The following is a 15,526-nucleotide window of genomic DNA, read 5'->3' as shown; positions in this document are numbered from 1 at the left end:
CATCATCATCATCATCATCATCAACAGCGGTTTAGAGTAAGCACAATGAGCGACCCAGCGCTTATTATACAAAGGATCTATGGAACATCTTCAACGTCTCAGCTCAACTTTGCAGTGTCGCCAATGCATATAGCGTATATCGCTAGCGGAGGTGTTGTCGTCTCGCAGATAAACAGAGAATCTGGAGAACTGACCAACCAGAGGTTCTTCTGTGCAAATAACCCCCATGGGAATGCATTGCCACAGACAAGTGCCTACTCATACCTCAACATGGTGCAACAACAATCACAACAAGCGGAGGAGAAAGATCAGTACGGCATTCCAAAGCTGATGCATACCGTTCTGGTTGACGAAACCCAAGGAACCGGTGATCTCAGCAGTAGCTCGTCCCCTCCAAAGGCACAGCAGAAGGTCAAGACCATTTCATGTATTGCAATTTCGCCAGACGAGAAGTATTTGGCAGTTGGTGAGAGTGGAGCCCATCCACGTATATTGCTATTTTCGTTGGCCCCAGATTCGAACAGCTTCCCAGTTGTGAGTATATCGGAGCACAGCTTTGGCATAACTGCGCTTCAATTCTCTCCAGAATCGAATTACTTAATGAGTGTTGGTGATACACACGATGGGTTCATATACATTTGGAAAATCAGTGGTTGTAATGCTACGATGGTTGGTGTGAATAAATGTACTTCTCAGATCAACGGTCTGTTATGGAATGATGATAGTATCATAACATATGGCGTCAGATACATCAAGATATGGACATTTACTGAATCTGAAAGGAAGTCTATGATCCAAGGGAAAAATGTGATATTGGGGAACTTCTTAAATGGGAACTTTGTATCTGCAACACCTTGTTTTGATGAAACGCTCGAGGACGATATCTTCTTTCTAACATCACTAGGAGAGATCTGCGGATATAACTTCAAAACCAATACTCTCAAATTGAGGTACACCAATTTAGAAGACAGCAAGCTTGGTGTTGTGATCAGCGATCAGTACTCGGGTAAAATTCTCATAGCAACGGATCATATTGAAGAATTACCACACAGTGAACTAGTGAACGATATAGCAAAGGAAAATGATGTTCTTATTGATTCGCCTTCTAAGGTGAAATTTAACCCACCAATTACCTGTGTTAAGCAAGTATCGGCAAATATTTTCGTCTACATTACATCAAATGAGGAAATCCAATTGTACAGTGCTATAACTGGAAAATCAGTTCATCTCATAGATTCGTTATCGAAAAGTGTCAATGGTGTTAAGAAGACCACATCAGGTAAGGTGATCACCTGGACAAGAGAAGGAATATTGAAGTGCATTGAGGAGAAAACATTAGATATGAAGGATGTTATCTCCTTGAAAGTGAAACCAATACCTAATGTTGTGATCGAGAATCACATAACAGCCATAGATCTAACACCTAATGGCGATTTCATAGCCGGTGATGCATATGGGACATTGACTGTGTATTCTCCAGAGGGAGACGTCATCTTTTCTGTACAGGCTCACGAGTTTTCGATAAATGATGTGACATTTTTGGAGATTGAAAAGTTCCAATTCATCATTAGTATCGGACGTGACAGAATGATTCAAATATTTGCTAGAACTGATCAAAATCACGCAGAAATCACCAATGAATGGAGCATCTATCAGACTTTGGCTGACCATAAGGCAAATTTATTACAGATTATCTTTCATGAACACAAGCTATATGTCTCGTCTGCTGATAGATCTATCTCAATTCACAAATTTGAAGTTGACCAAGATGTGGTCTCCATTAACAAAGAAAAGACCATAACGGTCAAATCTACACCCACTTCCATCTCTATTTCCGGTGAAGAGATGCTTGTGTTTACCATGGATAAACAACTGACAGTTTTTAATCTTCATACGGTTGAATCCATCAGAAATATGAAACTCTGTGATGAAAACGGTGATTCTCTTTTGATTGACAGTGCAATTGTCACTCACGCAAATCAAATTGTTTGCTCTTGCTCTGATAAAAGCATTCGTATATTCAACTATATCACAGGTCGTCAGTTGTCTGTTAGCTGGGGACATTCTGAGGCAACAAAATTCCTAGTTTACTTCTCTGACCATTTGATAACATTGAGCAACAGTGGATGTCTATTTAGCTGGGCTCTAACAGAACCGATCCTGGACTCACCACTTAAAAGCACAATTCAGAAGTATAACGAGTTTGTCACTCCTCCAAAAGTCACCAGAAAGATCAAGAAACCTCTATCACAAACTTCCACTCCAGTCAGAAAAGCTTTGAATCCATCACCAACTTTTACCAGGACTCCTACAACGGCTAGATTGCAATCCACTACAAAGATGACGCCATCCAAGTTGAATTCTTCCTCAAAGACCAATTTATCACCTTCCCCAACGTCAACCAATATTAGAAGGGAATCCCGTGTTGCTATATCACCGAGATCGAGCCCCAGAGCTAGCCCAAGTATCGTGGCTAAGAAACCGTTAACAGTTACAAACAGAACCAGACTACATGGTGATTTGGTGAAAGACAGCAAAGTTGATATCGATGGCTTGATTCTTCAACTCCGTTCATTCAGGCAACATATGGATTCATATACAAGTGAAGAAGTCCACAACGTTAAAAGAGAAATCACTGGGATCTTTCAATATGAGGAGGAACTTCTGAATAAATACAATGGTGTGGTTCTTGATGCTGTGAAACAACTCATGAAGTTTGAAAAGTGAAATAAATTAATGGATCATCTTCTTGGAGTGATTGTAGCGTTTTGAATCGGAGAAGCATCCGATGACACGCTTTTTGGTTTGACTTCATCTTCAGCTTCTGAGGGGCTATGGGCATCCTCCAATCTTTTCCTTGCAGACTGCATCATCTGTACCATCACTTTATTGTTGCTCTCCAGCACGCTTTCATTTTTCCACCGTTGATCTGCTTGCTGTGCAAGCACTTTCATCACCGCTTTCCTCTGCTCTTCAGCAACGAGCTCCGTTAGAGACGGAGGGTTCGGCCTTGTGAATCTCATCCAGCTCGACCAGCGTGGACTTATCTCATTCTGCGAATATTGCCCAATGAGCAGACCGTGTGGTTTCAATCTGTAATCAACCATTCTACGAAGTCTCCCAGTGGCATTGGTCTTGAACTCCCAGTACGTATTTCCCTCCAAGTCATAGCCCACAAACCAACGTCTTCTGAATGGAACATTACGCAGAGACTTCCATTTGTAGTACAATCTTTTCCAGTTAGGCACCTTACCTGCCAGGGGATCCATCGTTCTCTTCGTATAACTGCTTGTCTATAGCATGCAGTTCACGGTCTGGAAATTCTGTTGATGTAGGCGAAAAAAGGGAGAATGTGAGGCATTGGGGGCGTCCCGTGAAAATTTATACACCAAACCAGCGTGGGTTATAACATCACATCTTCTTGATGAAGTGTTACCAGCATTTCATTGGAAGGCTGACCAACTGAGACATTTCTCTGGTTATAACACATTCACTACGCGGATGTCGTCTCATAACGAACCTGACCCAAAGCTCCAGTACATCCCGCCGGTACCCATAAAGCTAATCGATGAAGATGACGACGAACAGCACGACGAAACAACCATACCGGGCATTACAAAGCACAAGCTACGATCATGGGCTGTTGATGTGCATATAGGAGACTGCACCCTTGTCAATGGCAGCAACGGTACTGAGAAGTTTGCCGTCTGGACAGTATCGATACAGACAGCCAGCGGTGGGCATATCAAGCTATACAAGAGGTACAGCGAAATGGACGCTCTGAGGCGGAAACTGTTAACCGCATACCCTGATAGGGCCAACGAGGTGCCAAAGCTACCTCCTAAGAGGTACTTTGGTAACATGAAGAATGACTTCCTGATGAAGCGCCGTGGTGGGCTGGTGTACTTTCTCAGCTGCGTGCTGCTGAACCCGGTGCTTGCGAATAGCCAGGCGGTAAGGTCCTTTGTTACAGAATAGAGGAGTATAGCTACGGATATCGATGTCCTCCCCCCATAACCACTGCAAAACAGCAAACACACTGTAGTTCACCAACATCAGCGCCATCTCCCATGTCTGGTGATGTTGATGTTGACCTTTCCAATCTGCGCGGTGGGAAACCACGCGCAGGCAGCGTCAACAAGGAAACACGCCTAAAAACATGCTTCCAAGCACCTACAAACATCACCAAGAAATCCAACCTGTAAACAAGCCCTCCGAAGCCAAGCGCACTCCGCTCCTTTGGAATTTTGTTGGCTCATTTTTCCTGCTCCTTTTGCCTTTGGAGGTGTGTTGCTATTAATTTCCCCCTCTGGGCATCAGTCTAAACGAGCTTGTTGCTGGAATACTCAGTGTACGTGGTGTGGTTGGACAGTACAAGGACCACGATGGAGACTGCTAGTGAACTGGTGCGTAGTGCCGTTGACTACGTGGTGCAATGGGACAAGGACACGCAGCTGACGAGCGATGTACAGCTGATTCGCTTCGTGCTCGGAAGAGCACTGAAGCATATCTACAACATGGCGAAGGGAAGGGTTCACTACTGGTATGTTTTCGAGTCGACGGTGACGAAGTACGCGGATCACAGGGCGCTGTGCTTCGCCAGACCCACGGGTCTGGCTGGTGACGATGGCTTCGTGATGGAGGAGTACACCTATGGCGAGCTGTACGAGATGGTGCTACGCCTCTCTGAGATACTGGCACATCGCTACGGCGTGGAGCCGGGAGATACCGTTGGTATCGACATGACGAACAAGCCCATGTTCATCGTGTTTTGGTTTGCCCTGTGGAACGTGGGCGCAGTGCCTGCGTTCCTCAACTACAACAACACCGGTGCTCCCCTGTGCCACTGTATAGAGGTGTCGAAGATGCAACGCGTGTTTGTTGACCCTGACTGTGCTCACAATGTTGAGAACAGCGAAGCCATGATCCAGCAGCGGTGTCCAGGCGTTGCGATCCACTACGTGGATGAAGATGCGATTATGAAGGAGATTAAGGATCCCAATAGCATACGATTCAGGCTGGATGACACCAAGAGAAGCGCCAATGAGAAGGACTATCAGCCAGGTGCTCTGATCTACACGTCAGGCACCACAGGACTGCCTAAGTCTGCGATTATGAGTTGGAGGAAAGCAGGCTTCGGCACCAGTCTCTATGGACACATCGTCCAACTCGACAGCAACAGCACGGTGTTCACGTCGATGCCGCTGTACCACTCAACGGCTGCGATGCTGGGGGTGTGTGCAGCTTTCAACAACGGCGCGTGTGTTGCTCTCAGCGTGAAGTTCTCAACATCGACGATTTGGACACAGGTGAAGCTGACCAGGTCCACGCATTTGCAGTACGTTGGTGAGGTTTGCCGTTACCTGCTGAACTCGCCTCATCATCGAGATGAAAGAAACCACGATCTGAGGGTTGCGTACGGAAACGGACTACGTGCTGATATCTGGCGTGAGTTCAAGGAGAGGTTTGGCATTGCCGCCATTGGCGAGTTCTACGCTGCTACTGAGTCCCCAATCGCACTCACCAGCTTCCAGCAGGGCGACCGTGGTATCGGAGCCTGTAGAAACTATGGTAAACTCATCAACTTCATCCTCCAGTTCCAACAAACCATCATCAAGATGGACCCTGAAGATAACAGCGTTGAATGGAGAAACGCCAAAGGGTTCTGTGAGGTTGCCAGTGTCGGCGAGCCAGGAGAGCTGTTGATGAACATCTTCACAGCAAAGTCGCCTGAGAAGATGTTCCAAGGATATTTGGGCAATAAGAAGGAGACCGAGGCCAAGATCCTCCGCAATGTCTTCCACAGAGGTGATGCGTGGTTCCGTTCGGGCGATCTGCTCAGGGCAGACGCTGATGGCTTATGGTACTTTGTCGACAGACTAGGAGACACCTTCAGATGGAAATCGGAGAACGTCTCAGCTACAGAGGTGGAAGCACAGCTCAGCAAGGTGCCAGGCGTCGCAGAGAGCGTTGTCGTTGGGTTGCAGATCCCTAACCACGAAGGCAGGGCAGGGTTTGCCGTTCTAGAGCTCCAGGATGGCGTCTCCACCAAACAAGTGCTGGATCAATTGGCACTCTCTGTTCAACTCCCACGGTATGCCATCCCGATCTTTGTCAAGATCGTGGATTCCATTGAGCATTCGGATAACCACAAGGTGTTGAAGAGGCTCTACAAAGATCAAGCACTTCCAAAAGGCCGCAGTGGCGATGAGTTGATCTTCTGGCTGCAGGGGAACTCGTATAGCGAGCTGACGTTGAAGAACTGGGGGGACATCATCAACGGCAAGGCAAAGATCTAAGTGAGCTCCTTAGCAATGAAAACAATGCCAACAAAAAGCACTTGTTGAGTAATTTGTAGTCACCTGTCACTCTCCATGTTGAAAGCCGCGTATACTCGCTTTATAAAGAAAACCCGAGGAGCGTGGTTGTAGCGGAGTTCCACTCCTCTTTTATTTCCCTCCCTCCATACAATCTTCAGTTGAAGAGATAACGGAGAATCAGAAGAATATGAAGGAACCAGTGGTGCTGCTGTTTGGTATCATCAAGACTGTGATAGTGATAGCTGTGTTTTTATCCGGATGTGTGTCGATCGTGTTTACACAGGTTGTTGGACTGTTTATTGGGAAGATCACGGGCTCGAGAGACTTCGTGCAAGGATGGATGAGCAGAACAAAGGACTCGTTCATCGTGCTGCTCACCGGTGTCATCAGCTTTGCATCTCATAGTTCAATCAACATTCGAGTGTCGTCTTCAGATCTTACACGCGAGAGGCTGTACTTTGTTGACGGTATGTTGAAGCTGAAGGTACCAGCGCATACGCTGGCGTTTGCCAACCACCAGATCTATACGGACTGGGTATTTCTGTGGTGGCTTGCCCAGTGTGCTGATCTGGGAGGGTTTGTCTATATCATCTTGAAGGCTGAGCTGTCGAAGCTTCCGCTGTTGGGTTTCGGTATGAAGTGTTATGAATTTATCTTCCTTACGAGGAAATGGGACCACGATAAGTTCACAATGGGGAGACAGCTACGTATGATTGATGCTAATGCGAGAGGATATGGACCTGCCAATGGTATCGACTGCGACTCCCAGGGCAATTGGCCTCAAGGTGTTGACTCGGAGAAGGGATGGCCGTATCAACTAATCATTTACCCGGAAGGAACCAACTTGAGTGCCAATACAAGGGACAAGACAGAGAAGTACGCTGCTAAAGCAGGTAAGACACCCTTCAGACACGTTCTATTGCCTCGAACCACTGGTCTAAGATTCAGCTTGTTGCAGCTCAAGGATACGCTACAGGAGGTTTATGATATCACCGTTGGCTACTCCGGAGTCAGACCAGAGGAATATGGACAGGACATCTACACATTATACCAGGCTTTCCTTAGAGGCAATAACCCCAAGTTGGTTGATATACATGTCCGTGTTCTGAAATTAGATGAGATCCCACTGGGTAAATTGCACTACGACGACCCGGAAGAGGAGGCTAGAGACATTGAACTGTTCGAGAAATGGCTCTATAGAGTATGGGAAGATAAGGATAATCTAATGGAGACTTTTTACAACACTGGTTCCTTTATGAGCGAGAGTGCCCACGAGGCCACTGTCATAACGTCTCTTAAAGTCAGTAAACTGAAGTTTATCCAGATCTTCTACTGGCCCTTGATCTCGTTCATGTTCATCCGTTGCTTGTACATTGTTCTCAGATGGCTACTATAGTTTTCCTTCTACAAGAGAGTATTGATGTCTTAGACCTGTGCATTGTATATGAGTAGTCAACGTCACGTGATTATCACCATGAAGGCACGTGTTACATCCAAACACCACACAATGGAGCCCGTTTCCTGGCCAACAAACCTGGAATCAATATACGAATCAGCTATACACCTCTCAATTGTATAAGCACAACTTTCCCAAAAGCAATCCACTGAAAGCAGCTTCAAGCAACACCATGGGCCATTGGGAATCCTCACAGCTACCGTATTTTGCAGTATTGCAGGAGAGCCACAACGGCGAAGTGATAAACTCATACCCTGAGATGAGGTATGTGTTCAAGGATGATCCACTCTACGATTCCATTGGTGAGTCAATTGACGAAGATACAGAGGCTATTGTCGTTACACTGGATGAAGATGGTAATCAGATCAGGGGTTGTCGCTCCCTTAGTGATGATCTAGGAGTCGTTGACATCTCGATCAAAGACAAAGACAGCACCAAGACATTGGCCATTGAAGTTACGAGGAGTACTACAAGTGATGGTGAATACGTAGCGACTAAAGATCTTGCCAGTCTGAAACAGATGGTTGAGCTATTCCAGCAGAGAAACGAGCAACTACGACAAGTTATAAATAACGATTGAAGGCATATTAGACCATGTTTTCGATATTCGCAGGCATCTCGTCGATCTGCGTGCTGTAGTACTGCTCAATATCATGAAGAGCCTGGATGTCCTCATCCGTGACGAAGTTGATAGCAACACCTCTTCTTCCAAAACGACCAGATCTACCGATTCTATGGATATAGTTCTCACGGTCTAGTGGTAGATCGTAGTTGACAACGAGCGACACCTGTTGGACGTCAATGCCACGAGCCCAAACGTCAGTGGAGATCAAAACCCTTGAGTTACCCAATCTGAAGTCGTTCATGATGGAGTCTCTCTCATCCTGTTTCATATCACCGTGCATGGCAACAACGGTGAAGTTGGCACCTTTCATCTTGTCGGTTAGCCAATCGACTTTCTTCTTCGTGTTGCAGAAGATAACACTCTGCATTATGGTCAGAGAGTCGTATAGATCACACAGTGTGTCGAACTTCCACTCTTCCTTCTCAACAGCGATGAAGTACTGCTTGATTCCCTCCAGCGTCAGCTCGTCTCTCTTGACAAGGATCTTTACTGGGTCAGTGGTGAATTTGTTCGTCACCTCCAACACATCACGAGGTAGAGTTGCGCTGACGACAACAACCTGCGTACCAGAGGGCAGCTGTCTGTATATGTCGTAGATCTGCTGCTGGAATCCTTTGTTCATCAACTCATCTGCCTCGTCGAGAATGAGCATCTTGACGTGCCTTGTGTTGAGATTACGTCTCTTGATCATATCCAATACCCTTCCAGGCGTACCACTAACAATGTTCTGGCCCTTCGAGAGCTGCTTGATGTCATTACCAACATTCGTACCACCAATACACGCGTGGCATTGTATATTCATGTAGCTTCCCAGGGATTTAATCACAGATTGGATCTGCACGGCCAGCTCCCTGGTTGGACTCAGCACAATGGCCTGTAGCTCTCTGTTCTTCGTGTCCAGGGCCTCCAGCATCCCAATGGTGAATGTGGCAGTCTTCCCGGTACCGGACTGGGCCTGTGCGATCGTATCACGGCCAGAGATGATTTGCATTATAGCACGAGACTGGATAGCAGAAGGTGCTTCGAACCCGTAGGCAAAGATCCCCCTTAAGAGGTCTTCTTTCAGCCCCATTTCCTCAAAGGACGAGACCACTTGCACAGCCTTGGAGCTTCTGAACTTGAGCTCCGCATCCTGCTCTCTGTTGAACGACATTGGTCTGTTTTGAGGGTTCTAGTGGTATGGTGTTGATACCTGTGGTGGCGATGAGATGAGCTTGAGAATTTTTTTTGGCTGGTGGAGGCCTTTATGTCCGACCACACCATCAACATCAGCATCAACATCAGCATCAACATCGACACAGCGAAGCAGAATGGACCAGCAGAACTCCGTGGTGGTGCTCATAGCAGGAGGACACAGTGCCGGTAAGGTAAGCAGGCTGGTTTTCTCTTTTTGTTTCCTTTAGCTGTTGAACTAGTACCTAACCCCTATAACAGCGTACAGTGTGCGATGAAATCAGGGATAACATCAAGTCTCTGGGAGGTGTCAGCATAAAGACCATCGAGCTGGACCAATTGGAAAGGCAGCCATGGACCCTGGTCAGCAGTCCCACACGGTTCGACTTCAAGGCCCTGCTGAGGAAGATTGACGAGCTCGAGGAGGAGGCACTGAAGGAAGACACTAAGCTAATGATCCTAATACCAGGCTTATACTCCTTGTTCGACAGAGAGCTGCGCCAGAGAGCATCGATGAAGGTGTTTGTAGACTGTGATGCCGACACAAGGCTCAACAGGTGGATCACTACAGATGTGTTGAAGAACGGTAACTCGTTGACAGAGCTATTGGATAACTATTTGAAGCACGCAAGGCCCGAGTTCAACGAGTTCATTCATCCGACAAAGGAGTTCGCAGACGTTGTCTTGCCGAGTGAACAGAGCCATCTGGGGATATCACTGATATGCGACGGTATCACTCCCATGCTCACGACGAAATGGGGAGAACGCATCATCCACGAGACTCTGTATCCACGCTTTGGTGAGGAGGACCCTGATCTCGACATCTACAAAGGTCAGGAGTATTACGAGTTGAACTGAAGACACTCAGCACCTGGAATCAGACTTCAGCTTGGTTCTCTCTTCGATGAGCTGCTCGTTGAGACGGCCTCTCTTGTGTGCATCCTCGAGTCTTTTGACCAGTTCATCGGTCAATTCAACGTTGTACTTCATCAGCGACTGTACAGCATCATTCACTATGGCTTCTTCTTCTATGCTGGAAACGTCTTTCTTACCACTCAACTCTTCAATCATACGCTTGCCTCTAACAGTATTTCTCATCTGTACTCGAAGAACAAACCTTGTAGCTTCTCCTGAGCCTCTGAGCTCTAACTCGCCCTCTGGTGTCGCCAGTATATGCTCATCACCAATGGCCAGCGTAACAGTCCCATCATCTTGGAAATCCACTTTGAATATACAGCTCGTGTCGATAGCAGCATGGTTGAATGAGACCTTATCACCTGTTTTAGCCAGATATTTGCCCTTGGAGGCCTTGAGTGTGACACCATTGGAGTTCAAGACTGAAGAGCATATCATAACCTGTGATGGTGATACCGGCTCAACGGTGTGGATAAGTCCCTTCCACGGGGTGAACTGATCGTGCTCATTAACACCAAAGTCGTCTCCTAACGTGCACAGCGACTCGTCATTCCAATTGACGATTCTTACGTTGTTCTCGTCATCTAACAGGCATAGCATCACAGGACCATAGGAATCTGCCAACGAAGATGAGGTGGTCCATGAGGTCTCGATATCTTCCAGTGTCACTTGAGGAACCAAGGCACTTTGCTCCACATTCTTGTGGTTTCTCTTACCCTTCGTCTTGTTCTTGACGACCTTGCCCTTGGGATCCCCTTTGAACCTCAATCTACTGACCATTTCTGAGCTGTTTGAAGCTGTTGATACATTCATGTCTCATTTTGTAGGCGTGATATTTTTTTCGCTATACATTTACATCTACAATCACGAGTATTAATCAACAAGTTGGGCAACTAATCATTTATAAACATCCATTAGCCATTTCAGGCATTCCTCGAGCTGTGCAACGTCTTCGAATTTTGTAGACAGCACTGGCTTCCCCTGAAACGTAGCCTTCGTATGGATCACGTAGTTGACGAAATCAAACGAGTCAACATCAACCCTCACGGTTAGAGCTCCTGTGAATCTTGCCTGGAATGCTGTCAATCCTGGTGTGGAGATCTTCTTGAATGGGTCCTGTTTCAACTGGTCGGTTGTGATGTTGCAATACTTCTTCACTTGTAACTTTGACTCAGCAGTGGTCAACGTCTTCAACAAGTTGTATACGCCATCAGCAGCATCTTCGTGTCTGAAACGTCCAACCAATGGCTTCAACAGTAAGGAATATGGCTTCAGCAGAGTCCGCGTGTTGGATGACTTCAAGACCGTGGGCTGGGACTTACTCTCGAGGTTCTCCTTATGCTTTAACGTCAACATCAATCTCAAGTATGTTGCAAAGAGCTCAGCTCTGTTGTTTTCGCTTCTCTCTGTCACTCCGTTCATGCTAGTATCCTCATCCTCGGCTTCGTCGACGTATTCGACATACTCAACCTCAGTCACCTCATCATGTGACTCGATGGAGATCTTTGTCTCGCTCTCAATCTTCACATTGTAGGCAATCAATCCAACGGCCTCATCCATGAGTTGGTTGAACAGTTCCTCTTCAAATATGAAGTAACGGAGCTTTTCAATCTTCGATCTTATAGACCCGTCACTCTTCAACTTCTCATCCATCCTGGACTTTGACTCCCCTATAAGTTCATCTTCTCCGTCCCTTTTACCCCAGATACGAACCCTGACAACACGGTTGCCATCAACCACCGTCTTCTTACCTTCCACTATAGGAACCAGCTCTAAGCTTCCATCCATTGGTTTTAGCATCACACTCCCCTTCACTCTGTATGTGGAGCCCGAATCTGCGTATCCGTACTTCACTGCAAATACTCTTTTCCCGGTGACTTTATCCCTCGTCTTGTACAAGATCTCCTTGTTGTTGAAGTTCTTCTTGATGGTATCCCAGAAGATCTTCTCTCTATGGACCTCCTCAGATAGACGTGCGCCAGCGTTGTGCAATGTATCAGACGACGCCTCCAGACTTGAAAGCTTCCAGCCTTGCCCGATGATCTTCTCCTCTTTGAACTGTTCCTCCTTAGCCTGTGGAGTGACCGTGCTCTGCACGAGATCTGAGTTGAATGAGCCTGGAGGAACAAACTTCTTCAAATGCGCAGACATTGAAATGGTACCAGCTGCTGGTCTCACACAGCTAATCAACAGCGAGACAAAGTCCAGTGATAACGACGACTCGTTCAGCGCCATCGAGATGTGTTTCAGCGCCTCGTTCTTGTCCTTGTAGAACCTTTCGTTCTGCGAAGATACAGAGAGTGGGCCTGTATCAACATCGCTGCCCTCGGCACCATCGTCCAACGACTGGGGAGAAGGCGTGGCCACGTCCTTCCCGTTGATTTCCAGCTCCAGATCGTGTTCTGTGATGCTTACGAACGGGTGACGCTCGTGTATGATCCTCTTAATCAGCTGTGGCAACGACAGCTTATCTCTGTTGAAGCGTTAGTAAGACCAGTACTCGGTGGACCCATAATACACAACAAATACTCACTCATCCAACAAAAACGGATCAACGTGTTCATCAACAAGCTTAGAATCGAGTGTAAGCGGGATATCTTTCAGCTGGCCCTCCATTTCGCACCAAGCAATTGTCTTGTCGTGAGCTTCAGTGGTTGTTGTTGTTGTTGTTGTTGTTGTAGCGATGGTGGTTCTTCCGATGTTTTTGTTGATGTTTTTAACCCCGGCGGTTTCCGCTACAAAGGGCTTTCTACGCCATACAAATGCTCGTTGTTCTGTTCATTGATACAGGAAATTAGCCATTGAAATCATCTAAGCAGCTCTATAACACAAGAAATTGTAGTCGCAATACACCACAGACCAACCATCGCAAGCCCGATAGGTCTGCTCATCTGCCATCCATTGATAGGCACAATAACCAACATCAACACCAAATTGATCATCAAAGTAACACCTGTTATCACTAGAGTACCGGATAAGTGCACTGGTATGTTCTCACCGCTTGTTGGGATGACGTACAGTGCACTGCCTCCAATGCCGAGTAAGATGTTTAGCAAAGGGCCTCCAAAGCATGCGGATAAGGCCATCATTGGGAACCCCATCTTTGCAATTGTGAAGTTAGAGATGAAGTCACCAAGCGAATTACCCACTGCGAACACGGTGATGCCCAATATGGCATCACTCAAGTCTAGCAGCACTGCAAAGAACTTTATGATGGCGATAAGTTCAGCAGCGATGGTGGAGATCCAAGAGATTGAGATGATGAATCCAAGCCCTGCTAAGCAAACAGCGAATCCGGTCTGTAGCTTTGGGAGGCGTCTCAGTGTGAATGAACAAGCCAGCAATGCAGATGAGACCATGATGGGGATCAAGAAGAACTTGGCAGTGAGTGCATCGTCATAGAAGCATAAAACCATGGTGATGAATGGTGATATAGCACATTGTAGCAGCAATAGGAAAAACTGTCTACCAAAGAGTTGCTTGGTTTCCACCACGCCATTCTCCGTTGAGGTAACCGGGATGGTAAGTCTGAGCATTGTGACAATAGGCAAGCACAATATGCTGATTGCCTTTTCTGGTACCATCTTGTCTTGAAAATGGTATAGCGTAGGAAACACCGTTTGGACAATACCGTTGTTCTTCCAGAACGTACTTGTCCTGAAGAACTTCCTCAGTGAGTCATGGGCATCAAAGAAGTTTGGAACACTCTCTCCTGGGAATGGTTCATCGTAGTCGTATAAGTACTGTGCAGGCGCAGACTGTACCCTTTGTTCGTATTCACCTAATGAGTGTTGATCGTCATTATCGGTAAACTGTGGAGCTGTGCTCATTCTAATCTCGTGCTCACGCTCCTGTTGCTTCGATGCTGTTACGGCTTCCAAATTATCAAGTGATATGCCACCAGATGAGTTCATCTGTTTGAACTCGCTGGCCCTAGAGTTAAGATCCAATGCTCCAAGAATCGAAGGTCTGAATCTTTGGACTGAAGACGTCTTTGTCCATTCGTTGAAACTATCCACTGACTGCTTCTGTAATTGCTCGTCCAAGACACCAATTCCTGCTGATCCTGTAGGGTTTAGTTCTTGCCATAGATGTTCATCGTTGATCTCATTCTGTTCCTCTACTTGGAACTCCCGTATGTTACCCTTAGAGGTGCCGTCAAGGAATAAATTACGGGCCTTTTGATCCAGCAGTTGCATTCTTCTCCTCTTGGTGACAAGCCAGTCCCAACACAGCACAAATATCACGTATGTTGAATACAGTGCGATCATGGCAACTGCCTCAGGTAAAGAGATCTCACCATCGCTGAGGAAAACGGCTGTAATTGACACGCACACGAGAAGGAACAGCACGTCCCTGATGAAAGGCCTCTTTGCCACTTTGAAAGGCCTCACGATGGCCATGCTACCAACAACAACCGCTGATATGAACAGCGCAGCGCCAATGAGCTCACCGATAGCCAAATTAGCAGAGCCAACTTTCATGGCCTCCAGTGTTGAAAACACGTCTGGCGAGCCGTTTCCCAACGCTAGAAGAGTCACACCAGCGAGGGACTCGCTCATGTGAAAGAACTTCGCAATGGTATCCAGGTTGGGGCATAGGAACTCCGATGCAGTTATGCCCAACGTTGTGAACAAAGACACCAACACCAAGACATATATCAGTATAGTGGGTACGCGCGCGGTGGAGCTATGGCCTGCGCAGTAGTACCAGTCCACGTAGTTGATGAACCCGATCCGATACTCATCGCAGTGGTCATGTGCAAATTGGCACTGCTGTAGAAGCGGCACCAGCCGAATATCGTGGCAGGCCATACCGGACTCAACATCAGTATCGTTTGTATAAGAGCTCTGCGGCTCGGGTAGTGTATACGTTGTGTTGGAGGTGCTCTGGTGGCAGCGCACCGAGTAGAGGAGGAACAGCAGCGTTATCCACCTCATCTTGGTGGTCGGTGGGGGTGAGCACTGTGTGTGATGGAGTGATGGGAAGCGGGAGAAGAAGAAGAAGCTAACAGTGTTTGGCCTTGGTGGTGTGCCT

General features: G+C 46.9%; 10 protein-coding genes across 10 annotated transcripts; 5 read left to right on the top strand and 5 right to left on the bottom strand.

The window, feature by feature from the left end:
• Positions 1-45: 45 nt before the first annotated feature.
• On the top strand, positions 46-2,668 carry CYBJADRAFT_174095 (WD40 repeat-like protein; the record flags this gene model as incomplete). The annotated part of the gene is made up of 2 exons (XM_020216535.1): positions 46-2,515; positions 2,580-2,668. The coding sequence occupies 2 exons, from the start codon at positions 46-48 to the stop codon at positions 2,666-2,668; spliced, it is 2,559 nt and encodes an 852-aa protein (XP_020069695.1).
• Positions 2,669-2,734: 66 nt separating this feature from the next.
• CYBJADRAFT_18552 (uncharacterized protein) lies at positions 2,735-3,385 on the bottom strand. The gene has a single exon (XM_020217175.1). It carries the CDS (start codon positions 3,267-3,269, stop codon positions 2,742-2,744), a length of 528 nt encoding a protein of 175 aa, XP_020069694.1. The 5' UTR covers positions 3,270-3,385; the 3' UTR covers positions 2,735-2,741.
• Positions 3,386-4,182, top strand: YPT35 (Ypt35p). Its single transcript, XM_020217181.1, has one exon. It carries the CDS (start codon positions 3,502-3,504, stop codon positions 3,976-3,978), a length of 477 nt encoding a protein of 158 aa, XP_020069693.1. The 5' UTR covers positions 3,386-3,501; the 3' UTR covers positions 3,979-4,182.
• A 203-nt stretch (positions 4,183-4,385) lies between these two features.
• On the top strand, positions 4,386-6,299 carry FAT1 (long-chain fatty acid transporter FAT1; the record flags this gene model as incomplete). Its single annotated transcript, XM_020212826.1, has 1 exon — positions 4,386-6,299. The coding sequence occupies one exon, from the start codon at positions 4,386-4,388 to the stop codon at positions 6,297-6,299; it is 1,914 nt and encodes a 637-aa protein (XP_020069692.1).
• A 208-nt stretch (positions 6,300-6,507) lies between these two features.
• MLG1 (putative acyltransferase) lies at positions 6,508-7,716 on the top strand (the record flags this gene model as incomplete). The annotated part of the gene is made up of 1 exon (XM_020212853.1): positions 6,508-7,716. One exon carries the CDS (start codon positions 6,508-6,510, stop codon positions 7,714-7,716), a length of 1,209 nt encoding a protein of 402 aa, XP_020069691.1.
• A 573-nt stretch (positions 7,717-8,289) lies between these two features.
• FAL1 (ATP-dependent RNA helicase FAL1) lies at positions 8,290-9,869 on the bottom strand. The gene has a single exon (XM_020215425.1). The coding sequence runs from the start codon at positions 9,552-9,554 to the stop codon at positions 8,364-8,366; it is 1,191 nt and encodes a 396-aa protein (XP_020069690.1). The 5' UTR covers positions 9,555-9,869; the 3' UTR covers positions 8,290-8,363.
• On the top strand, positions 9,712-10,432 carry DAS2 (putative uridine kinase DAS2; the record flags this gene model as incomplete). The annotated part of the gene is made up of 2 exons (XM_020216534.1): positions 9,712-9,768; positions 9,836-10,432. The coding sequence occupies 2 exons, from the start codon at positions 9,712-9,714 to the stop codon at positions 10,430-10,432; spliced, it is 654 nt and encodes a 217-aa protein (XP_020069689.1).
• CYBJADRAFT_168555 (uncharacterized protein) lies at positions 9,994-10,943 on the bottom strand. Its single transcript, XM_020215424.1, has one exon. It carries the CDS (start codon positions 10,925-10,927, stop codon positions 10,439-10,441), a length of 489 nt encoding a protein of 162 aa, XP_020069688.1. The 5' UTR covers positions 10,928-10,943; the 3' UTR covers positions 9,994-10,438.
• Positions 10,944-11,367: 424 nt separating this feature from the next.
• On the bottom strand, positions 11,368-13,116 carry SRB4 (Srb4p). The gene is made up of 2 exons (XM_020215423.1): positions 13,023-13,116; positions 11,368-12,962 (listed from the first exon to the last, which is right to left on the bottom strand). The coding sequence occupies exons 1-2, from the start codon at positions 13,103-13,105 to the stop codon at positions 11,387-11,389; spliced, it is 1,659 nt and encodes a 552-aa protein (XP_020069687.1). The 5' UTR covers positions 13,106-13,116; the 3' UTR covers positions 11,368-11,386.
• Positions 13,117-13,252: 136 nt separating this feature from the next.
• On the bottom strand, positions 13,253-15,487 carry CYBJADRAFT_168553 (uncharacterized protein). Its single transcript, XM_020215422.1, has one exon. The coding sequence runs from the start codon at positions 15,427-15,429 to the stop codon at positions 13,297-13,299; it is 2,133 nt and encodes a 710-aa protein (XP_020069686.1). The 5' UTR covers positions 15,430-15,487; the 3' UTR covers positions 13,253-13,296.
• Between the last annotated feature and the right edge of the window lie 39 nt (positions 15,488-15,526).

The sequence above is a fragment of the Cyberlindnera jadinii genome (assembly GCF_001661405.1).
Source record: "Cyberlindnera jadinii NRRL Y-1542 unplaced genomic scaffold CYBJAscaffold_10, whole genome shotgun sequence".
NCBI lineage: Eukaryota > Fungi > Ascomycota > Saccharomycetes > Phaffomycetales > Wickerhamomycetaceae > Williopsis > Williopsis jadinii.
This window is presented reverse-complemented; position numbering and strand designations above follow the sequence as displayed.